The sequence below is a fragment of the Pelodiscus sinensis genome, chromosome 32 (genome assembly GCF_052426305.1).
Source record: "Pelodiscus sinensis isolate ZL-2025 chromosome 32, ASM5242630v1, whole genome shotgun sequence".
NCBI classification, from domain to species: domain Eukaryota; kingdom Metazoa; phylum Chordata; order Testudines; family Trionychidae; genus Pelodiscus; species Pelodiscus sinensis.
The window spans coordinates 2516315-2539718 of NC_143083.1; the positions used below are offsets into that span (position 1 = coordinate 2516315).

At 63.2% G+C, this 23404-nt stretch overlaps 1 protein-coding gene across 1 annotated transcript in view; it reads left to right on the top strand.

Moving 5' to 3' along the window:
• Positions 1-17435, top strand: part of UNC13A (unc-13 homolog A) — a 109208-nt gene extending 91773 nt beyond the window's left edge. Inside the window, exons 38-45 of the mRNA XM_075903263.2 lie at positions 1729-1767; positions 4045-4074; positions 5965-6021; positions 6273-6353; positions 6596-6743; positions 12551-12643; positions 12872-13031; positions 15718-17435. Coding sequence (XP_075759378.1) covers positions 1729-1767; positions 4045-4074; positions 5965-6021; positions 6273-6353; positions 6596-6743; positions 12551-12643; positions 12872-13031; positions 15718-16006 — 897 coding nt within the window. The 3' untranslated portion in view covers positions 16007-17435. The remainder of the gene's footprint in view (positions 1-1728; positions 1768-4044; positions 4075-5964; positions 6022-6272; positions 6354-6595; positions 6744-12550; positions 12644-12871; positions 13032-15717) is intronic.
• Positions 17436-23404: the final 5969 nt, after the last annotated feature.

The following is a 23404-nucleotide window of genomic DNA, read 5'->3' on the forward strand; positions in this document are numbered from 1 at the left end:
AGACCCAGGCTTTTCCGGTGTCTGCTCCCTGCTCTGCCACCGACCGAGGGTGATGAACCGCCCCTTGCTGTGCCTCGGTTTCCCCGGCGGGGGTGACCTGAGCGGCATGTGACTGGGCGCTGAAAGGCCCTTCCTCTCCTAGGGGCTAGGACTGGAGGTGAATACAGCGTGGCTGGCGGCCGCCTTGCCCAGTTCGCATCCTCGCGAGGCCCAGCGCCGGCCTGTCCGGTCACTGCCCTGTTCAGAGGGGCCGGGCCGTGCTGCAGGCAGTGGCCTCGAGAGGCTGGAGCCGGAGGCTGCCAGTCTCCCGTCGCAGTGAGAGGACAGGGCCGCGGGCAAAGGGCGGCTCAGCGTCTGGCATGTCAACCCCCCCCCCCCCCCCCGCGCTGTTTTGTGAACTTACTTTTCCAGCTGCCCTTTGTGCTACCTGCCGTGCTGCCCCCCTTCTCCCCCTCCGCTCCTGCTGTTGTTGGGGTCCGGCCCCTCCTCCGCTGCCCGGGCAGCCGGTTCCTCGCCCAGCTGGCAGGCGGAGACCCCTCCCTGCGGGCGCTGGGGCCACCAAATTGTGGCTCAGTGACGGCAGGGGCCTGATCCTTCTCCCACGTGCCGGGGTAGCTCCGTCCAGCAGCTGGCCCTGGGCCCAAGCAGCCGGCTGTGGCTAGCCACAGCCCGTGGGCCCTTGGTACCCGCCCTCACAGCATGGCCAAGGGCCCACGGCCGGCTCTGGTCCTAGCGCCGGCAGCCTCTGCTTGCATCCCACTCCTGAGGGCAGGACGTGGGAACGGGCGATGTGGCCGCTGCTGCTTAGCTTCTCCCAGCGCCCCGCTCGGGCTCTCCAGCAGCGGATTCCTGGGGCCCATCCTGCTCAGGGATCTTTGTCCTTTCAGGATGCCCACCTCTGCCCCCGCCGCGCTGCCCTGTCTCGTCTCCCCCGGCTCAGCGCTGGTGTCTCGCATGGCCCAGGCCACGCTGCTAAACCTCCTGCAGGAGCCTGGCCGCTCCCCCTCCACCAGGAGCAAGCAGGCCCTGCCTCCTTTACCAGCCATATCCCCTGCCTCCGCCCCCTTTGCAGCAGCACCGCCTGGCCCTGCTGTCTCCACGGCCCCTGCCCTCGGAGAGAGCCAGGCTCCATGCAGGACCGTTCCCTGGTGCTAGTGCTAGCATGGCAAGGAGCAGCCGGCAGGTGGGCGACGCCCCCGGTCCACCACCAGCATGGCAGCAGCCCTCTCCACCCCTCCTGCAGACCCGTCAGCCGGGGCAGGGCGGAATCCACCTAGGCCAGGCGTGAGAAACCCCTCGGTGTGAGGGGCCCAGACGCCGGGAGGAGCGGAGCCCAAATGACGGGCAGGGCATTGCCAGTGCAGGGAAGGGCCCCTTTGGGCAGACACCGGCTGGCCTCTGAGGACAGGGCCTGGCCCATTCCTGCAAGGCTGGGGGTGGGAAGGCACAGCTGCCCTGCCACGCTGCCTGGGCGGCAAATGGGAGCCAAGCTGCCCCCTTGAACTGCAGGTGAGCTGCAGGACCGCCCCCCCACACACACACATGGCCACGCCCCACCATCATGGTCTGGGGGGAGGGCTGGCACCGTGCCAGGGCAGGAGGTTGCGAGAGGGTGACCCCATGGCTGCAAGAGAAGGCGGAGGGAGGCGTTGTGTCTCCTGCCCCCCCCCCCCGTGATCACACTCCCCCCTCTGGGCCATTGACCCCCTTCTGACGTTGTTTCTGCAGGGGACGCTCTTGAGAAAACACGGCAAGGGGACCGAGAAGGTAACTCTTTGGCTGTCTCCCTAGCAGCGCCCCCAGGCCACATCAACCTGCCAGCCCTGCTCCGTGCAGCTGAGCAGAGCCAGACCCGGCCTGGGGGTCGTGCTTCCCGTTGTGTCGTCTGGACGTGCCTCGCCTCTGTGTGTGTGCGGTGTCGTACTGAGTGTAGTTGTGTGTTGTGTCGTCTGGAGATGTCCATGTGCACGAGCAGTTAATGTGTAGGTGTAACGGGGTGCTCGGGCCGCGTCTGTGTATATTGGCGGTGTCGTGTGCTCAGGGTGTGCGCGGGACATCCGTGCACGTGGCCTCCAGGCTGGGGCCGGGATGTCTTGTCTGTGGCTGGGGTGACTGGTCCCCCAATGCGAGAGCTGGAGCAGAGCAGCCCCCGGAGATCTCTGGCAGGCGGCAGGTCAGCGGAGCCGCAGAGAGAGCCCAGCTGTGGCCCTGGCAGGTTTGCCAGGACTGAACAGCCAAGGACTTGTGGGGCTGGCCCCTGCCCAGCCCTACGCTCCCTGGGGATCTCATGGCCTGGCTCCTCTGGTGGGAGGGGCTAGATCTGCCCACCCCCCACCCAGAGGAGCCCTGGTGCTTTGGGGGAAAGACACGAAATCCTGCCCCGTGCAATGCTGCAGCTAAGCAGGGAACGGCCTGCCGGCTGAGGGAGGCCAGGCGATGAGGAATTGAGCTGCCGTCTGCTGTGGTAGCCGGTTGTGGGCAGCCTGTGTTGTTGGGGGAGATAGTGGAGGAGCGGGCGCGTATGTGCGGGCAAGAAGGGCTGTTTCATGCCATACTGAGGCAGGTATCAGAGGGGTGATCTGGATCTGCAAAAGCAACAAGGAGTCCTGTGGCACCTTATAGACTGACAGATGTGTTGGAGCAGAAGCTTTTGTGGGCAAAGACCCACTTGGTCAGATGCATGTAGTGGAAATTTCCAGAGGCAGAGGTATAAAGATGCAGGCAAGATTCAGGCTAGAGATAACGAAGTAAATTCAATCAGGGAAGATGAGGCCCACTTCTAGCAGCTGATCTGGAGGTGTGAACACCAAGAGAGGAGAAGCTGCTTTTGTAATTGGCCAGCCATTCACAGTCTGTGTTTAATCCTGAGCGGATGGTGTCAAATTTGCAGATGAACTGCAGCTCAGCAGTTTCTTTAGAATAAAGAACTAATGGACACAAATCAGATATTAGGAATGGCAACTACAAAAACCTGTAAGAGACACTTCAATCTCCCTGGACACACAATTGCAGATCTAAAGGGAGCCATCCTGCAGCAAAAAAACGTCAGGACCAGACTTCAGAGAGAAACTGCTGCCTGATTCTTGCCTGAATATTTACACCTGCCTCTGGAAACTTCTGTGACGGCGCGTTGGGGGTCCCCCGTCTCCTGCACCCCGAAATGGCACAAACAGACTCCACCAGCCAGTGGAATTGAGGGCGGTTTATTGCTCCTCCAGGATACAGCACAGCACAGATGTAATCTGGTTACAGGAACTGGGGCTAAGAGGCCCCAGTGCCCCCTTTGAGATGGGGGGGATCCCAGCCCCCGCCCCAGTTCCTTCTTCCCTGCTTTCCAGCCAGGAACTAACTCCCTCTCCTCAAGCCCTGCCCCCCAGCCAGGGCAGCATCCACCTTCCTTTGTTCCTCTCCATGGGGGTCAGCTGGCCAAACCAGTTGGGATACCCTCTTTGCATAGTGACTCGTCGCTTGTCTGCTCGGTGGTGCTACAGACAGCAGCCAGAGAGTTAGCAGGTTCCCCCCCACTATGTCACAACTTCCACTACGTGCATCTGACGAAGTGGGTCTTTGCCCACGAAAGCTGATGCTCCTACACATCTGTGGGTGTGTAAGGTGCCACAGGACTCCTCGTCGCCTATACTGAGGCAGGGGGCAGCTCTGCTCCTGAGGTGGGCTAGCCGGTGGCTGCCCTGCGAAGCTGCCTGTGGTGGCAAGGCAAGGCAGGCGTGAGCCCTGGGGGACGCCTGCTCCCCCAGCTCTTGCTCTGCCTGTCTCACCGTGAGTGTCTCACTAGAGCGAGCGACAGGACCCCTGCCCGTGGGCGTGGCGCGGCGCTGCCTGTGCTGAGCGGGGGTGGGAGCCAGGAATCCTCCTCTGGGTGCAGCCATTGGTTTGCCAGGCTCTGCCTTGTGCTGCGTCTCGCTGGCCAGAGCCCCTGGGGCTGGGAAGCCCTGGCGCGGTGCTCGGGGGTCCCTCCGCGGCAGGCAGGGCGAGGCGGGGGGCTGCTGAAGATGGTAACTCTGTGCCATGCTGTTCTCTCTCCAGAGCAGGGTGAAGCTGCCCAGTCACACTGATGTAAGGAGCCTCTTTTATTCTAAGCCTGCTTGGGTTTCGCGCCCTCTCCTCTGTGCCTCCCCCCCCAGTGTCTTGTGGAGCTCCTGGCTGACTCTCACCCTGCCCGCCTGACGGGCTCAGCTCGCTGACCTGCCCGCTCGCTGGGGACGGCGTGGGCTTTGAAGCCGGGAAGGGTTAATGGGGCCTACGTGCCCATTGCTGGTAGGGCTAGTCCCTGCTCGCCCAGCACTCAACCCTGCCACCAGGGAGTGGGGCCTGCTGGTTAGAGCAGGAGGCCGGGAGTCCGGATACCTGGCTTCTTTCCTGGCTCCAGGAGGCCTAGTGGTTAGAGCAAGGATCAGGCCTCCTTCCTGGCTCTGTCTCACTTGTGCAACCACTTTCCAGCCGTGCCCTAGCCTAGGGCGTGGAGCTAGGCAGCTGGGTATGTCGGTCACTGGGGGAGGGACGGGCCCGGCGCCTGGGAGGTGCAGTGTGGCCGTTTCTTTAGCTGCTCTGTGGAGGGTGCTACAGCCAGGGCACTGGGTCCCAGAGCAGCGACATGAGTGGGGGGGTCCACTCCCTTCTTCCCACCCGCCACGTGCAGGCTACAGCCTGACTCAGCCAAGGCTTGGGGGGACCTTTCCCTCATGTGACTCCCCCAGGGTCCCGGGATGGGGACTCGGTGGCAGGCGGGAGCAGAGCTTGACCCCAGCGTGGGGGGAGGCTGAACAGCACTTTGCCCGCAGGGGCTAAGCATGAGCACCTGGTTCACAGGCCCCGCGTCTGGTGAACCTGTCGACTGCCCCGTTGCCAAGGGCAGCCTGGCGCTGGGACAGCAGGCCTGGGGCAGGGGGCAGGGCAGCTGCTCAGCGCATCATTTACCCAGCGAGCGGCACATGGGCCCCTAGTGCCTACAGGGCGCCCGAGGGGCCTGGGCCGGAGTCCCTGAAACCCAGCGAGCTGGACCTTCCTCCTCCAGTCCGGAACCCGTCTCCTGTGTGTCGCCCTCAGCCCCCGTGTGTCTGCGCCCGCCCTCGCTCCTTTCCCCTTCTCAGCCTCTGCCCTCGCTGCCTGGGGGCTCTGCGGGGAGGCGGGTGTCGGACCGGCCCTGGCCGCACGCTGCACTCGTGCCCGTCAGGGTCAGGGCCGGGGTGGGGACTCGGTGGCAGGAGGGAGCAGAGCGTGGGGGGAGGCGGAACAGCACTTTGTCCGCCGGCTGGGGCGGAAGGTAAGCTCCCGCCAAGCCCTGGGAGCCAGCCAGGTGGGGCAGGGGGAGGGGGAGGGCAGGGCTTGTCTCTTCTGCCCCCTTTGAAAATTCCAGCAGCAAACTGCAGGCCAGGGAGGAAGGGCCTCGCGGAGCTCACAAGGGGCTGCGCGGAGTGCCGGGGGCAGGTGCTGCTTTGCACCCCGGGGTGCTTCGCCCTGGGCGGAGTTAGGCCTGTGAACCTCCCCAGGGTCACACGCCTGCCCTGGGCAGGGCTCTTGCTCCTAGCAGTGGAGAGACGGCAGGCACGTGCCCAGCGGAGGAGGGGCGTGGCGCACGAACACCCCACGTCACCCCACTGGCGCTCCGGGGCGCATCGGCCTGTCCGGCAGGGCTGGGGAACTCGCTGCTTCCTTGGCACAAACATCGGTGAATCCGTGAAACACACCGGCTGGCCCATGTGGAGCCCTGGGCCCCTGGGCTGCTCCTGTTTCAAAGCAGGGAGATCTGGGGCAGTGAAGGCCGGGAAACCAACAGGGAGCTGTTCGTACCCCGCCCCACCCTGTATTATCTCACCACCGCACTGCCCGGCCAGCCAGTCCCTTCCCCCAGCCGCGGCTGGGCACAGCCAGGGCAGAGCTGCGAGCAGCCGGCACAGGAAGGATGCTCTCAAGCCCCTGCCTTTCGCTCTCTCTTGTGTGCTGCAGGGCACCCAGATGATCTTCAATGCGGCCAAGGAGCTGGGGCAGCTGTCCAAACTGAAGGTAAAAGGCACGAGGCGGCTGGGGGCAGTGCAGGGACATTGATCTCGGGGGGACACTGCGCCTCCCCAGAAGCCATAACCAGGGTCCGGCCTGCAGGGGCTAAGCGTCGCTTCAGCTTCTCAGAGAAACCAGGCTCCTAAGGCCCCGGTGAAAGGACCTGGGATGGGATCTGGGAGACGTCAGCCACTTGTCACCCCTGCGGAGCGACGTGGCCCAGCCCTGGCCCTCACACGGCCACTTGCTCCTTTCAGGACCACATGGTGCGTGAGGAGGCCAAGAGCCTGACCCCCAAGCAGTGCGCCGTGGTGGAGCTGGCCCTGGACACCATCAAGGTAAATCTGCCGGCCGCCGGGCACCGCTGAATGCAGGCCGAGGGCGAGGGGCCGCGGCAGCCCAGCACGTGAGGCGGCTGCACCAGCCAGCCAGGGACCTGCCGCAGGCGTCCCCGTCTGCCCTTGGCAGCGCTGTGGCCCGAGCGAGGAGTGGAGACTGTGCTCCCGGCAGAACGGCCACGGGGCTGGCTCCTCAGCTAGCCATTGAGCCTGGCACCCCTCTCACCCCGTCTCCCCCACAGCAATATTTCCACGCCGGGGGGGTGGGGCTGAAGAAAACCTTCCTGGAGAAGAGCCCCGACCTGCAGTCGCTGCGCTACGCCCTGTCTCTGTACACGCAGGCCACGGACCTGCTCATCAAAACCTTTGTGCAGACTCAGTCGTCTCAGGGTAAGAGACACCACGGCCCCCTTCCCGCAGCGCCCGCCAGCGGCTCCCACGGCCGCTGTGCCCACCTGCTTGACCCGTGTCCGGGGACGTCCAGCCAATGGCCCGGGTGCCACCTGGCGTGCCGGCCTGTGTGGGCAGGGCACCCGCAGTGGGTGCAGCCTGCTCTTCCTCGGGTAGCAGCGAAATAGGATGCGCTGTGGTGGGGCATGGCGTGCAGAGGGCTAGGGGCCGCCCTTCCTCTGCCCCCCGGGGGTGTCGTGCCCTGGCGAGGACAGGGGCCGTGATTCCCCAGGATCAGTGCAATGAGCACACGCAGCAGGGGGATCTGTGCAAAGGGATCCAGCCAGACTGCCAGGAATAGCAGCTATGCTGGCTGCTTCCTGCATGCCTGGCCTCCGGGCCCAGGGGAGCCAACAGCTGAGGCTAGGGCCGGAGGGGGCCTTCCCAAGGCACCCACTGGGTTTGGTGCGGCAGCTTTTGGGTGCCTGGGTGTCAGAGGTACTGAGGGCCCCAGCCCCCCCTTGGCGGTTCAGGGCATCAGGATCCCGAAAGCCAGGCCCAGGGTCTCCAGCTGGGCACCCCAACTCCTGGCCACTTCCAAAACCGCTTACAAACGAAAATTCTCCGTGTGCTCCAGGGGGGTGGGTCCAGTGCACGGGGCCCAGCAATGACGGGGTTAACCCCGCAGCGTCACTGGGGGCTGCACTGTGCCCCCCCCCATTACTGGCCCCGGCTGCCAGCACTAGGTCCTGCTGGGCAGCCAGGCCACCTCCTATTCTGGCTAGCAGCGGAGCTCCCCACGGCCCAGGCCAGTGGAGGAGGGGAAACCGAGGCAGGGGCTGTTCAGACAGCAGAAGGACTTACAGGGTAAGTGCCCAGTTGACCAGTCAACTACCTGATAAGCAAGTGCTTCTTGGATAGTCGAGTAGGAACTCAACTAGTTGCTCCCCCCCCGCGCCCCCCCCGCACTGGCTCTATCAGGGGGAGGGGGGGGGCAGGAGCCAGCTTAAAAGCCAGGTCCCCCCAGCACTGTTTCCGCGGGGAGCAGGGGAGGCAGGGGGGAAACGGTGCAAGTGGGGATCGAAACAGTCCCGGCTGCCGCTCCTCTCCCTTTGGAACGTGCAGGGGCTGCGGGCGGCTCTGGTACATTTCAGTGGGCGAGGCGCAGCGGGGAACCCGCCAGCGGGACCTTTGCTCCCTGCGCGGGTTCCGCTGCCTCCCTCCCTTTGAAACGTACAGGAGCTGCCACGGCTCTTGTACGTGTCGGGGGAGAGACGCAGCGGGATAGCGAGGGCCCCCCGTATCGACTAATCGAGTAGGAATTCCATCGACTACTCGATTAGCTGATTAATCGAAATTGAACATCCCTAAGCCGAACGGCCCACGACTGGCTGTCGGCCATTGCTCCATCGGCAGGGGGCCGGCCAGGCACTGTGGGGCGGGCAGCTTCCATTCCTCGCTGTGTCTGTGTGGGGGGCTTGTCCTGTCTGTCTGGTGCCCGCTGCCCACGGCGTGCAGAAGGGGCTGTGCTGGGGGATGGAAATGCTGCCCCCCCCTCCCCCGGCAGGTCCCTGTGCACTAGTGACTCATTACCAGTGGATCGTTATCTGCTAGCGGGACAGGCAGCCGGAGCCACCCTCCCAATTGGTGCCAGGTAGCCCCCGGCGGCCGTAACAACCTGTATGGCAGCACCAGGGAAGGGATGAGCAATGCTGAGCTAAAAGCCCCCTCGCAGCCCGAGCCACGGCCTCGCTGCTCCCCAGATCCTAAGGTGCTGTCGGCAAACCCACATGGATGCCGCCCCCAAAGTGCTCAGCGCCCCCCCCAGGCGTCCTGCTCCCAGCACCCCCCCACTCCCACGCTGCACTCTGTCTCGCACAATGTCGCTGTAACGTCTTGTTTTGGATTCTCTAGCTGACGCCGGCGCCTGTCTGCGAGATCTGATCGTTCTGTTCTTTTTCTTCCCTATTTTTCAATGTTTTTCCCCTTCCCTTCCACGTGCTGTGTCTCTGTCTCTCTCTCTCTCTCTCTCGCTCTTCCCTGTCTCTCCTTTTTACTAGTCCATGGTGGAAAAGGGATTAGGTTTACCCTTAGTGAAGAAATTTATCCTGAGAAGGGTACGTCTAACACTGCCGAACCCCAATGCACTGAGCACTCCCTCCGAACCGGCCGGAGCTAGTAACAGTCCCTCCGCCCCCGCTCGGGGAGCAAAGCCACGGGGCAGCGGGGCAGGGGTGTCGTGTGGCTTACAGGGGCTGTTCGTTCAGGGCTGGGCAGTGCCTGCTCTAAAAGCTGCTGGGGGTGGGAGGGAGGAGGTGACTGTGTCTGTCTTTCCTGCCTGCCAGACCCCTACCCTCCCTGTGCCCCATACAGGGACTTCTCCCCAGTCCCCTCCCCCCAGGTCGTCCCTGCTTAGCCTCCGGGTACACTCCTAGGCCCAGACGCGCCAAGCGCCTCACTCAACCACAGCTGCCCTGCTGAGGTGGATGGGCCTTTCCCACGGAGAGCTCCACCAAGCCTGGCTGTTTCTCGTCGGCTCACTGCTGAGGGAAGGTCATTAGCCAAGGGCCTGGCCAGCCAGGGGCTCGCTGGGTGTCTGCCCACCTCCATGGGCAGCCTTTAGCTCAGGGGCGCTCTAGCTCGACTCGAAGCGATGGGCTGGAGGCAGGAATCGCTGGGTACCGTTATACGGCCTGTGCTCTGATCACGGCGGCCTCTTCTGACCAGGGACCCTAGGGCTCGGGATTATACTACTGCCAGGCCCCTGCTGGGCAGGCGTTCACAGCACCCACACGTGTATGAGACGGGAAAGGGAGCTCCCCCCACCCCTGCGTGCGGTGGCTCCAGCACAGCGTCCTCCCAGAGCCTCAGCCGCCTGCCGCCACGGACCCAGCGCTTGGGGGAGGACACGGAGCGCAGGGCGGGGTGTGGGACGCGGGAACCTGACCCAGAGGGGGCCCGGAGGCAGCCACCAGCCCCCGAGCCTCAGGGAGACTCTTACTAGCCTTGCTCCGGGTGCAACTTGCCCTGCCCGCCTGAAGCAAGTGGAATGATTGCAGCAAAAGGTGGGGGTGGGGGGCTGCCCCTCCCCCGCGCAGCTTGGCCCCGCCCCTTGCATTATTCCCGCCCTCGTCTGTCGGTGCCGTGCGGCCTGGGGCGGGGGGGCGCTGCCTTTCGTGGTGTCCATGCTTGCACTGAGCACTGGGATGATCGCTCCTCCCTCCCTCCCCCCCCTCGGCTAATGGGCTGAGCGAGTTTCAGCATGTGACTCGGGGGCGCGGGGGGGGGGGGAGGCGGAGCTCTAGCGGGAAAAAAAAAAGCACCATGAGCGCGAAAGGCTCTGGAGCCAGCACAGGGCCCCTCACGCCCCTGCCTGGATGGGGCTGGATGCACCTGCCACCTCCCGCACGTGACTCCCGTGCTGCAGCACAACCCTCTGTCAGGCGCGCGCGCCGGTAGCTGCTCGCAGTAGTAGGTCATTATCCTCTACCATGCACCCACTTGGCCATTAGGTTAAAAGTCCCAGGACAGACTGTATGAGCCACATGGCTGCGTGGGCTAGAGGCTGAGCCGTTGCCCCTCCCCCAATGAGGGGATCCTCCAGTGTGCACCCCCGCACACATGAAGGCTGTCTCCCCGCTTTCTGGTGTACCACCCTCCCTCCCCCCCGTCACCAACCTTGGGAGGTCAGTAAAGGTCTATGCTTAATCGCCCCCCCCCCCCAATCTGGCTGTAGCTCACCTTAATCCCTGGGCATGAGGGGCTGGCCAAAGTTTCCTCTAAACTGTTCCATCCATGTGTGGCTTTTTCACATCCGTGTGTGGAATAAATTGTATGTGCACCAAGGCATGTGCAAATGTGCACCACCAACTGAAACACAAACGTAGCTGTGGGCGCTCTGCTACTCAGCTGGGTGCCATTGGACGCTCGCCCAGCTGCCAGGGAACAGTGGCCCCAATCTTATCCCCATAGTTGGATTCCCAATGGGCCAATGAGCTGCAAGCAAACCCCTTGGGAGACCCCCCCCCCCACCCCGACCCCAGATGTGATCAGCTAAAAGCCAACTGCTGTGGCTGGAGCAGTATTCCTGCCCTGGGATCCATGGCCTTTGCGCATCAGCCCCAAACCCTGCAGAACAGGACGGTTCCCTCTGGTCCCGCGTTAGCCTTTCCGGCTCTGGCTGGGGTTGTTTCCCATGGTGTTTGTTTGGAAGATTCCGCCCCCCCCCCCATTTAAATGTCCTACCCCCATTCCTGTTGGCCTGCATTGGTCATAATCCCGTCCAACATGCCGCACCATGCGCCTGCCCCGTCCGCGCGCCCCTTCCTATGCCCCCAGCTGCATGCAGCACCCCAGGGAGCCCTGCCTGGCCAGAGAGCCGTCTTGCTGGCCAGGATTTGCCTGCAGGGTGGGGGGGGGGCAGAATGGGGTGGGCGAGCAGGGGAGGTGCTGGTGGGCTCAGGTCACATGAGCTTGTGCGCTGCTAGACTGGGACTGTGGCATTCTGGGATCCTGGCGGGGGCTGGGATCGTCACGGACAAGCTGCGGCCAGAAATCTGGTGGGCTCTATGCCGATGGACCCAAACAGCCCTGGTGAAAGGTGGCGGGTGGGCCCAGAGCCACGTAGACCCCCCCCCCGCGCAGATCATCAGCAGCGCCAGGCAGGGCACGCCGACTCCAGGCTGCCTTATCCGTGTGGCCTTAGCCGCAGTCTGGGAAATCACCCCTGCCAGGGGCAGGCTCCGGGGCTCCCTGGCTGGCCACAGCGTGGCAGGTGGGGCTGTGGGGGCCTTGCAGCTGCGCCCAGGCGTGGCTGGAAAGGAGCAAACCCGGCGCACGTGGCCCTTGCTCTGCTCAGACGTGGCCCCGGCCCGGCTGAGATACACGGGACGGCCCCGGGCCAGGCGCTGCCACCCCGCTCCTAACGGCCGTTTTGCAGTGCAAGTAGCCTGGGCCCTGCCGTGGCCCGTGTGAACCCGCCTCCTCCCCCTCTCGGCCAATGGGAAGGGCACACTGCAGCCGCTGCCTCCTCCTTTCATCCCCAGGCATTGGCGCAGAGCCGGCCTGGGTCCTATGGGGGCAGGATCAGCCAGGCCTCCTGGGTCAGCCACAGCCGGGCAGAGCCTGGCCACGAGACCTGGCATTAGAGCTGCACCTGGACATGCAACCCCGGAGCAGCTTCCCCTTGCACTGGGCCCCGGGCTGGAGCCGGCCCTGGGAGGGGAGAGCCCAGAGCCATGCGGACTGGGCGTCTGGCCCAAGAGACACAGCGCTGGGCAGGACGCTGGGCAGGAGCCCGCCAGCCCACCCTGCTTCTGTGCAGCGGAGCGGGGGTGCTTGGGCCGACGGCATTGGGGCCGGATGCAATCTCCTTTAACCGGCGTGGCCCAGGGCGGCTGTGCAATCGCTCCAGCATGCCCGGGGGGGGGGGGGGGGAGCCCGAGCGCGCGTGGAGATGCCCAGGGCCCAGCCCGAGGGACGGAGAAGGAAATACTGTACCGGGGGCGCAGCGGGACAGCCCCGAGCTCCTTGCACCGGGGCCCTGCTGGGGATGCGAGCCCCGGCCTGCAGGGAGGGCAAGGCTGTGACTCTCTCCACAACCCCTGGGCCAGCTCGCCCGGCCGCGGGGGGGGGCGGGGGGGGGGGGCGGAATGACCCGTGAGCAGTTGTGGCCTCTGCCTTTGAGATGCTCAGCACAAGCTGGTGACCTGACTCCACCGGCGGGGGCGGGGGCGGGGGCGGGGGCGGGGGCAGGGCTTGGCCTGCCGGGCGTGCTGGGCCGGGGGTCACACCGTGCCTTGCTGCAGGAGCTGGCGTGGACGACCCGGTTGGGGAGGTGTCGATCCACGTGGAGCTCTTCACTCACCCTGGCACCGGGGAACACAAAGTCACCGTCAAAGGTTGGTACCGGCCGTGGGGCAGGCCCAGCTCAGGGAGGGGGGCAGGACGCAGGGACCTCTCCCAGCACGTTGGGGACCTCGTCACTAGCCTGGCCTGGCCGGGCCAGGACACTGCCTTGCCCCCAGGGTTGGGGCGCCGCACTGACGGCTGTGGCCAGGGCCTGGCACGGACACCCCTGCCCTCTCCCATAGGCAGCGCCCGCCAGCTGACTCTTTCCTTTCCCCCAGTCGTGGCGGCTAACGACCTCAAGTGGCAAACGTCCGGCATCTTCCGGCCCTTCATCGAGGTCAACATCATCGGGCCCCAGCTCAGCGACAAGAAAAGGAAATTTGCCACCAAGTCCAAGAATAACAGCTGGGCCCCCAAATACAACGAAAGCTTCCAGTTGTGAGTGGCTTCGGCACTGCTCGTTCCCCTCCGCCCCCCAGCGGGCCTGGGATTTGCACTTGGCCAGGAGAGGGGGGATGCAGCGGCACCGGGCTTCTGACCCATGGGCTGGAGGGGAGGGGCTGGGCTTCTGGTTGGGGGACTGGGGCAGAGGGGGCGCTGGGCTTCAGGCCGATGCACTGGGGGGGGGCGCTGGGCTTCAGGCCGATGCGCTGCGGGGGGGCGCTGGGCTTCAGGCCGATGTGCTTAGGGGGAGCTGGGCTTCTGGCCGATGTTCTGGGGGTGGCGCTGGGCTTCAGGCCGATGTTCTGGGGGTGGCGCTGGGCTTCTGGCCGATGCGCTGTGGGGGGCGCTGGGCTTCAGGCCGATGTGCTTGGGGGGGGCGCTGGGCTTCTGGCCGATGCGCTGGGGGGGGGCGCTGGGCTTCTGGCCGATGCACTGGGGGGGGCGCTGGGCTTCAGGCCGATGCGCTGGGGGGGGCGCTGGGCTTCAGGCCGATGTGCTTGGGGGGGGGCGCTGGGCTTCTGGCCGATGCGCTGGGGGGGGGCGCTGGGCTTCTGGCCGATGCGCTGGGGGGGGCGCTGGGCTTCAGGCCGATGCGCTGGGGGGGGGCGCTGGGCTTCTGGCCGATGCGCTTGGGGGGGGGCGCTGGGCTTCAGGCCGATGCGCTGGGGGGGGGCGCTGGGCTTCTGGCCGATGTGCTGGGGGGGGCGCTGGGCTTCTGGCCGATGCGCTGGGGGGGGGCGCTGGGCTTCAGGCCGATGCGCTGGGGGGGCGCTGGGCTTCAGGCCGATGCGCTGGGGGGGGGCGCTGGGCTTCAGGCCGATGCGCTGGGGGGGGGCGCTGGGCTTCTGGCCGATGCGCTGGGGGGGGCGCTGGGCTTCTGGCCGATGCGCTGGGGGGGGGCACTGTGCTGTTCAACGTGCTGCCTGAGGCTGCTCAAACATCCCCTCCCCCCCCCCACGATGACTTTTGGCGGGGAATCAGGTTTTCTGCTAAAGTCCGTTTGTCACAAAAATGGTCTGAGTGCCGGCATTACATCTCCCATGATGCACTGTGGCCAGGGATTCCCATGATGCATCACCTGGCTGGGGAGGTACCCCATGGGAGATGTAGCCCCCCCCCAGCAGAGAATGGGCACATGACGCTCCTGAACTGTTTCTCCCATGAGTCTCTGCGGCTGGGGCCCCACGATGCTCTCCCCTCTGAGAAGGGCTTTACCCCAGCGCGAGAGCCCGGCCTGTGGAGTAGAATGGATGCCGTAAGCATCTGAACTACAGTTCCCATGAGGCATTGCAGCACCATTTACAGCTGGGCCAGCGCTGGCGTCAGGCGGGAGGGGAGCCTCACCAGGATTGGTTTTAATTAGTCACAGTTATTCGGCCAACGGCAGCTGTCACAGCACCTGGCTTGGTTTCTGGCGAGACTGAATGGCAGGCGTGACCGGCCGTGCGGTGCCTGTGCCGCTGTCCTGCTCTGGCAGCTGCGGGCACTGCGGACGGGCGGCCCGGCTCAGCAGCCTCACCCTGTGGTATCCGGGTGGCCGTAGCTTGCGGAAAGCCCCGCCGGGCACGTACACACCGGCTGTGACGGACCGGACCGGGTCGGGTCGGGTCTGGGCACAGCTGAGGGCGTCCGCTCAGGGCAAATTGCTCAAATCCGGGGCTCCTTACAGCCCCCAGACTGGAGACTTTCCCAAACAGGCCACACACCAGTCCCCAGAGCGCTTCAGCTGCCTGCCTGAAGCATCACAAGCAAAACCCCTCCGACACCCCAGCAATATCCGTGCCCCAGATGGCCCCGGGCCTATACACAGGTGGGGGGTCCTAGAACCCAATCCCACCTACCCCGAACAAGTTCTGTCCGGTTCCAAGAAACCAGCCACAGATCCCTGGTCAATTTACCCTCTGGACCTTACCCACAAATCACGCTGGGCCAATCCTTTAGCATCTACCATCTAAAGGTTTATCACTACAAGAAAGCAAAGCACGAGAGTGAGGTTGCTAAAGTATCAGACATTACATGCATCGAATCTCCCAGTTCTCAATGCAGGCTGTATCAGAGATGTTACAGCTGCTGGCTTAAAAGGCCTTGTTGGACATCCTAGGTCAGGATGGGTCCACAGGTCTTCCCGGCTCGTGATCCCCTACGAGGCTGCATCTGGGGTCAGGAGCAGATCTGAGTCCAACATGGAGACCACATGGCCTATTTATCCCTCCTTCCTGGTCTCTTCCAAGCTGGCTAGAGTCACATGGTCTCTGACCAGGCACCTAGATTCCTGCCCAGGTGGGTCTTGGGTACTTAAGGGCCCTATTGTCCCTGGAACCTTGCTAATTAGCATGTCCATAGGGCAAGCCCATGGCTCAAGCACATTCAGAGAGACGTCCAGTCTCCATGCAGAGCACAGAGCCCTGACTCCACACACAGACATTGTACAGAGATATGAAGAGCAGATACAGAATCAGAAGAAAGTAGCTTTTGTTTGACCCCTCACATGGCCCCCTTTGTACCACTTTTGGGGCAAACCCCCCCCCCATGGGTGCAGCAGTGACCCGGCTGCTCCCCTCACAATCCAATAACGTGACAGTGGCCCCCTCAGGGGGCCTGGCTGGCGCCCAGCTCAGCCCTGCAGCTCTCCCAGCCTGAGGGCGATTCCTGGGCAGTAACCGTGTCTGTCCCCGCGCAGCACCCTGAGCAGCGAGACGGGCCCCGAGTGCTACGAGGTGCAGGTGTGCGTCAAGGACTACTGCTTCGCCCGCGAGGACCGCACCGTGGGCATCGCCGTGCTGCAGCTCAAGGACATCGTGCACCGGGGCAGCTGCGCCTGCTGGCTGCCCCTGGGCCGGCGCATCCACATGGACGACACGGGCCTCACCGTCCTCCGCATCCTCTCGCAGCGCAACAATGACGAGGTGGCCAAGGAGTTCGTCAAGCTCAAGTCAGACACGCGCTCGGCCGAGGAAGGCAGCAGTTAGGGGCCTGAGCGGGCGTAGAACCCCCCCGCCCCTTTTCTACAGCACCCGCCAGCCACGTAAAAGCCATACCGGTCGTCCACAGCCCCCAGCAGGTAGGGAAGGGAGCCCGCTCCGGGCAGCCATTCTCCCAAGCAGGCACCCGCCTCCCAGTGCCAAGGATCAAAGCCGACGCCCTGGGCCCCTCCCTGCACCCCTGGGTACAGCTCAAGGGGCCAGCCCCAGCTGCTGTGGGGCAGGGAGGACACAGCCCCCAGGGAGTGCCGGCTGCCCTTGCTGTTGGCAGGGCGGATTTAGTGCCGCTTGCTGAGCCTGTTCCTCTGGCGGCAGAGGGTGGGAGAGGGGGAGCGGGGCCTGGAGCTAACCACGAAACAAGAACGTTTGAACAAACACGAGCCACCCACTATGGCTGCAAGTTTGGCCCAGTGCTGCCCTCAGCTTCCCCGGGGAAACAAGGCTTGATCCCAGCCTTCCCCCACTCGTCCCTGAGCTCCAGGAGAATCGCCCTAGTTGGTAGCAGTATGGGGGATATGCCACATCATTGAGTAGGTTGGTTCTCTCCAGCAGGCGGCAGCATCACCTCCAAACCGCGCTGTGGTCAGGGCAACCTCATTCAGCAATAGGGATGGGCACAGAGAGGCTGAGCCAGGGTCTCCCAGGGCTTCCTGCAAGGAGTGTGGCTGCTAAGGACACACATGGGCTAGTGTCAGCCTGCTCTGGCTGGCAGCTCGGGGAGGCCCCCGTCTCCCGTCCCCTGGGCCTGTGCAGGCACGGCCAGAGCAGCTCAGTCTGTGTCAGGAGGGTGCTAGCAGGAAAGGGGGGCAGGTGCGAAGCAGGACCAGCTCCCCCCCCCCAAGGCTGCAGACACAGGAGGCAGAGACGTGCCAAGGACCCAGGGTCCCAGACGGGCTCGGCAGGGCTTGGAGGGGGCAGGGAGCAGCAGAGCTGGTACCAGGCGGATGCCTTGTGAGCCCAGTTATAGGATCCTGATGTGCAGCGGCAGAGCCAGCGCCTGCCTCGGGGCCGGGCTGTGCCATGGACAGCGCCTTCCGAGCATCCACCCCCCGCCCCGCCCGCCCGCAGCCCTGCCTCGGGACCAGGCTGTGCCATGGACAGCGCCTTCCGAGCATCCGCCCCCCGCCCCGCCCGCCTGCAGCCCTGCCTCGGGGCCAGGCTGTGCCATGGACAGCATCTTCCGAGCATCCGCCCCCCGCCCCGCCCGCCCGCAGCCCTGCCTCGGGGCCAGGCTGTGCCACGGACAGCGCCTTCCGAGCATCCGCCCCCCGCCCCGCCCGCCCGCAGCCCTGCCTCGGGGCCAGGCTGTGCCACGGACAGCGCCTTCCGAGCATCCGCCCCCCGCCCCGCCCGCCCGCAGCCCTGCCTCGGGCCAGGCTGTGCCACGGACAGCACCTTCCGAGCATCCGCCCCCCGCCCCGCCCGCCTGCAGCCCTGCCTCGGGCCAGGCTGTGCCACGGACAGCACCTTCCGAGCATCCGCCCCCCGCCCCGCCCACCTGCAGCCCTGCCTCGGGGCCAGGCTGTGCCATGGACAGCGCCTTCCGAGCATCCGCCCCCCCCCCCGCCCCGCCCGCCCGCAGCCCTGCCTCGGGGCCAGGCTGTGCCATGGACAGCGCCTTCCGAGCATCCGCCCCCCGCCCGCCCCCCGCCCGCCCGCAGCCCTGCCTCGGGGCTGACGCAGCTTCCCTGGGAGCAGCAAGGGGGCTGGTGCCAAGGGCCCGGCCTTGCCTCCTGCAGGGGAAGTCAGCTGGGGGCGGCGAACCCTCCCTGCCGCAGCCCGGGTGCAAGTGAGGTCACTGCAGGAGGGGGAGGGGGAGGCTCCCCAGGAGGTTGGGGCACCTACCGGAGAAGAGGTAAAATAGACCTGCCTGATCCAGCCCTCAGCCCCCCCCCCCACACTGCTGGGGCCGGACTCTCCTCCTAGCCGGGGCCACCGCTCGCTGCCAGGGGAGGGCCATACACCCCTCGCTGCCCCTGCTGGGAGAGCCGCTGCCGCCCCAGCCTGGCCCTGAGGGGGTGGGGAGCTCAGCAGCAGGGCGGGGGGCTCTTGCCTGGTCCCCTGCAAAGCCCTGAGAGCAGGGGGAGGCACAAGGGCTTTATCCCCTCCCCCCGGTAGGGTCTGAGCCCAGCTCTCCTGAGAGCCCCCCCCCCCCCCCGTGAGCCAAGCCACAGCCCAGGGAGCCCTTCAGTTCAGCCGTGAGCTCTGGCGCATGCCCAGGCTGGGGGCCAGCCGCAGAGAGCTGCCAGCCCTCCCTCCCCTTTCCGCCCCCCCTCGGGCGCCCTGCTGGGGAGGGGAGTGGGGTCACGCCCCACAGCGCAAGGGGGCACAGCAGTGGGGCCATGCCCGGGGCAGCATTCCCCGCTTTGCCAGACCCCGGTGCACGGGGCCCCTAGGCCAGGCTGGGCTCCGCTGGTTCTTAGCCACAGCTGGATGAGCGATGGCTGGGCCCAGCCAGGGCTCCATTGAGTCCAGGCCCCTGCGGTGGAAAGTCAAGAGCCTCGCGCTGCTCCATGGGCGGCCAATGCCCAGGAAGGAGCCTGCAGGCAGAACAGCCTCACCTCCCCCTTGGCCGGGGGCAGAACTGGCCTGCCTGGGTCCAGCCTCGGGTCCACGCTCCAGCAGGGCCCCCCCGCGCTGGCAGCAGCCCCAGTGACTCAGCCCCACCCAGGCCCCCGTGGACGAGGGGCTCTGCCAGTTGCATCGGACTGTCACACCCAGCAGCGCAAGGGGCCCCGCCGTGGGGCCACGCCCCTCCCCCTCCGAAAGGCTTCCATGGAGCCGGCTCCGCAGGGCCCAGCCTGCTGCTCCCCGTTCGGGGCACACAACCTCCTACCTCCCGCAGCTACGAGGGCACAAGCCTCCACCCGCCAGCACAGGCTCCCCCAGCCCCCCAAGCTGGGCGTATGCCAGGGGGAGGGGCGGGCCAGCCCAGCCCTGCCGGCCGCTCGGTCTGCGTGTGAATAGCTGTGCATGCAGGCCCGTTGCCTGGCCACAGGGTCTCCATCGGCCCAGGGCCCTGCCCCAGGCCCTGCGCTGCCCACTCACTTGGAACAGCTGAGCCAGCGGCTCAGGGCCCTGCCCATCTCCCCAGCCAGCCTACCTGGTCCGTGGGTCCACAGCCCTCCCCCTCCTCTCAGAGCACCCAGGCAGCTGCCCCTCCAGGGTAACCAGCCCCCAGTCTCCCACAAGGACCGGTGGCTGAGAGCTGGCAGCCCCCCATTCCCAGAGCCTCCTGTTTTAGCAGCAAGCCCCCTGTGCCCGTCAGACCGTGCCACCCAGTGCTCTGCCCAGGGCCCTAGCAGCCCTGCAGCCAGCAGAGGAGAAGGCCCCTGGCCCCAGAGGGCATTGAAGGCCACGAACATCAGGCTCCTTTCCCCGCCCCACTGCGGGGACCTGGCCCCGTACAGCAGCCGGCCCTGGCAGCCTGGGGCCAGCGAGCACCAAGGAGAGCCTGGGCCTGCCTGTAAACAGCGGGTGGCACCACGGCTGTGCCAGTGCCAGGGCCCTGCTAGATGCTCCAGGGAGCTGAGCGCACAAACCCAGCAGGCGGGAGCTGGGGGGCTGGTGCAAGTCTCCCTGGAGCTGTACTCAGTGCGGGGTCTGGGCCTGTGAGACACGGGTCAGAGCCCCTATGCAGCTCCTGTCTTTCACCCTCCCCCCCCTTCCCCAGGCAGGGGCACCAGACCTCATCCGCTCCCAGCCCCTTTCCGGAGCACGTGCCTGGGACCAGAGGGTTGGCTGCTCCCCCCTTTCAGTTCAATGTTTACACACTGGTTCCAGTGGCAACGGGCCCTGCCACCCGCCCCTGCACAGACTGACCTCAGCCCCACCTAGCCCCTCGCCGAGCCCTGGGGCTACTGCAAGGTGAGCCCCGGGCCCCCGGCCCCGTCCAACACGCCCCTTCGAGAACTTCCAGTTGGCATGTGATTGAAACTCTCCTGCTCGTGTAGCACATCTGTCAGCGGCGGCCTGTGTCTGTCCATCCCTGGCCGGCGCAAACAATGGTAAACATGGATGCATGACAGTGAGATGTTTTGCACTATTTTGACTTTTCTGGGCTCTGTAAAATAATTTTATTATACCTGACAGTAAAAAGAAAAGCACACCTGACCGCCAGCTCCGGCTCCTGCGTGCTGCGGCCCTCGCTCCGCCCTTCCGCTATGGGCGAAGAAACTAACCCCCGGAGCAATGGCCTGTGCCAGGCTCTGCGCCCCAGCCCCCGAGCAGTGCAGCCCAGCTCCAGCTGCCAACCCAGGCTTTGATCATTGAGGCACGGGGGGGGGTCCCTACATTAGCAGGTACCACACGATCTCGGAGGCCCTGGCTAGTTCTCTGAACAGCCCTCGGTGCACAGTGGCAGTACATAAAGCCTCTGATAGAGGCAGCAAGGGGCCGGGAGGGGGAATTGACTGGTCGACTGACTGTCCGATAAGCAAGTGCCTGTCAACTAGTCCTTAACATCTCTCAACCTCAGCCACTACCATGAACAGCCCTTGCTTTTGGCATCCTGGCCAGAGTGGTAGCTGCCCCCCCCCCTTCCAGTTTCACTCCTTTGTTGGAAAGGCCCAAAACTAACTACCTAGAGTCTGCAGGAGCGAAGAGTGAGGGGGGATTTGAGAGCAGCCTGCAACTCCCTGAAGGGGGGTTCCAAAGAGGATGGAGAGAGGCTGTTCTCAGTGGGGGCAGAATGAGGAGCAATGGGCTCTAGTTGCAGTAAGGTGACGGAGAATTTTAAGCCGAGAGTTCGGATGGGGGCCCAAAACCCCAACCAAATCAATTCCAGACACCTTCTTAAGCAACCAGCTTGAGTCAGGAATGCATTCCAGGGCAGAGTTCTCCAGGAGACTCTCAGGAAAAGTTTTGCAGCTTCCCAAACAAGAGGCAATGTCTTTTGTACTATCTTACATGATAATCACCCTTTCCCCACTGACCACTTCCAGCTGCATGCACACACAGGTCATGCCCCTTTGCACCAAACTCCCTCCAGCCCCTCACAGGCCCTTTTCAGGCCTTACAACAGGTTCAAACCAGTTTCACCGATCCCCTCCTGATTTATACCTGTGTCCAAGCACGGCCCTCTTTACAAAGACCAGACTTAACATCCAGGTCACACAGGGGTCATACTGACAACAATTAAGTTTGTCCTTCATTCCCCCCTTTGATCCACTTGTGGATCACAATTCATCTGAAGCATCCTTTCCCATTCATCCGCAAACCTGCAAGTGTCTTTGTAGTTTCTCGGGAGGGTTCTGTACATTTAGCAGAAGCATCTGTTGTACCTTGTTTTCTGCTACGTTCTCTAGCTTTTGTAAGCACCTTTTAATCCAGCATAAGGCTAGCTGGATCATTATGTATATAGAGCATATTAAGACAAGGAACATCAATATTCCTCCCACCACCTTCTTCACGAGTTTGCTTAACCCTATTCCCAACCAATTCAAAGGATTCCAGTCTCGCAACTGCTCTAAATGTTTTTGTCTGGACGGACAACGTTTGGATTTCTTTTATCCTTGTGGTTAGGTTTGAACTCGTATCAGAAACTTTAACACAACACTCTGGGCCTATTAATCCACATACCCCTCCCTGAGCTGCTAGTAGATAGTCAAGAGCCAGTCTGTTTTGCTGGGTAAAGATTCGCAATTCATTTACATTTTCTTGTACCACACCTAGTGCCCCCTCTCTGGTATACATGAATTTCTCCATAAGCAGGGACATTGTTTTCAAATCAGGATTTGGTTTTGCCTGCCCTTCCCATGGAATGGTAGTTTCAGCTACTGCAAGGGCAGTTTGTTCTATCCAGTCCATGCTTTCTCCCAAGACCCATCCCACTCGTTCCCGATATGCCCTGGTGGCAAAGTGTCAACGAGCCTCATAACTGGTGCTACGAGACCGAGATAACAAAACCCTGAGGCATTTGCGGAAGCCTTTTATAGGAAAATGTACTGCATATCCACCAATAATTATACACGTTCCACGAGTCAGACTGATATAGCCTCATGGCTCGGTTTGCAAAGGTGGTGTTACCTTCCTTGCAAAGGTCTGTACTAGTGGGCCCTCCCCATATGGTTGTTATTTCTGGTTTGAATAGAGTGCACCAAAGGTTTGCGGTAGACATAGTGGAACCATTATGCCATACATGTGTCCCATTCACCTTTGTTATAATGTGTGTGCAGCTTGATTTCCCGACAAAGGTGGTACCTGTAAGGTTCCTACATAGGGGGCTTGTACCACTAAATGAGAATTGGATGCACCCAGTCTGGTTGAACCACACAGTTTGGTCATTTTGTTCCAGGAATGCGTCACTTACTAGTCCAGTTCTGTTTAACGGAAGGGCACCTATTGGGTATCCACTATGCGCTTTGTGGTGCCCAGGCACACACCCAACAGTTTTGTTTGCAGCTCGTGCCATACCTTCTGCCAGCTGCAGAAAGGTGTTAGTCCCAATACCATCCCCCCTTGGAGCCAAATAAGGCCTATACAAAGGAGGAACAAGAGTTTAGCCATTGTGCAGGGATTGTAATCCTTTCAGCGCTTGCGCGGACGGAGGTTATAAGTAAGACTGGACAAAGGAAAACAGCTTTCAGAAAACCCACCGTCCTCTGTCAAAGTGCCGGTAGGGTCAATGGCAAGGTCGGGTGTAGATTCATGTGTAATGTCAACATGACTAGTAGGACCAGAAGGGATCTGGCCTGTAGTGAGAGCGTAGTGAATGAGGTCCAGGTCTTTCATTTCCGATTATGTATATCCCTTGTTCAGGAGACGTGATTCAATTTCTCTCTCAGAAAGAGGTAGAAAGTCGTTCTCTTCTGGCTCTGGGCTGACAGGTTCAGTAGAAGGCGATATGTCGGGAGAGGCAAATTCACACAACTTATGAGGGTCAACGGTGCAGCACACGTGGCTTGTGTGTATCCAAGAATCTCGCTCGGCTACCTTCACAGCCGTGTTGGTAGTCTGCAGGACCTGGAAGGGACCATTCCACCTTGGAGATAGGCAGTCTATCCTCTGGAATTCTTTTATCAGGACCAATTTCCTGGCTGCACCTCATGGTAAGGCACATCAGTTGGGACAGGTAAGGCTTCTGCAACCTGAGAGGAGAGACTGAAAGCAATTTTTAGACAGATGTATACAGTATTGAAGTAGTTCATTATAACATTCAGACAAGTGGGAAGGATTAATTTTTCCAGGAGGCTCAAATCCAAGTAAAATTGGTCTCCCAAATAGAATTTCATGAGGGATGGGACCATGTTTGCGGTTCAGGGTATTTTGGATATGCATGAGGCAAGGGGCAATGCCGCGGCCACTTGAGTCCAGTATCAGAGAGAATCTTGCTTAACTTCCGTTTGATAGCGAGGTTTTTCCTTTCAACATGCCCTGAACGTTGTG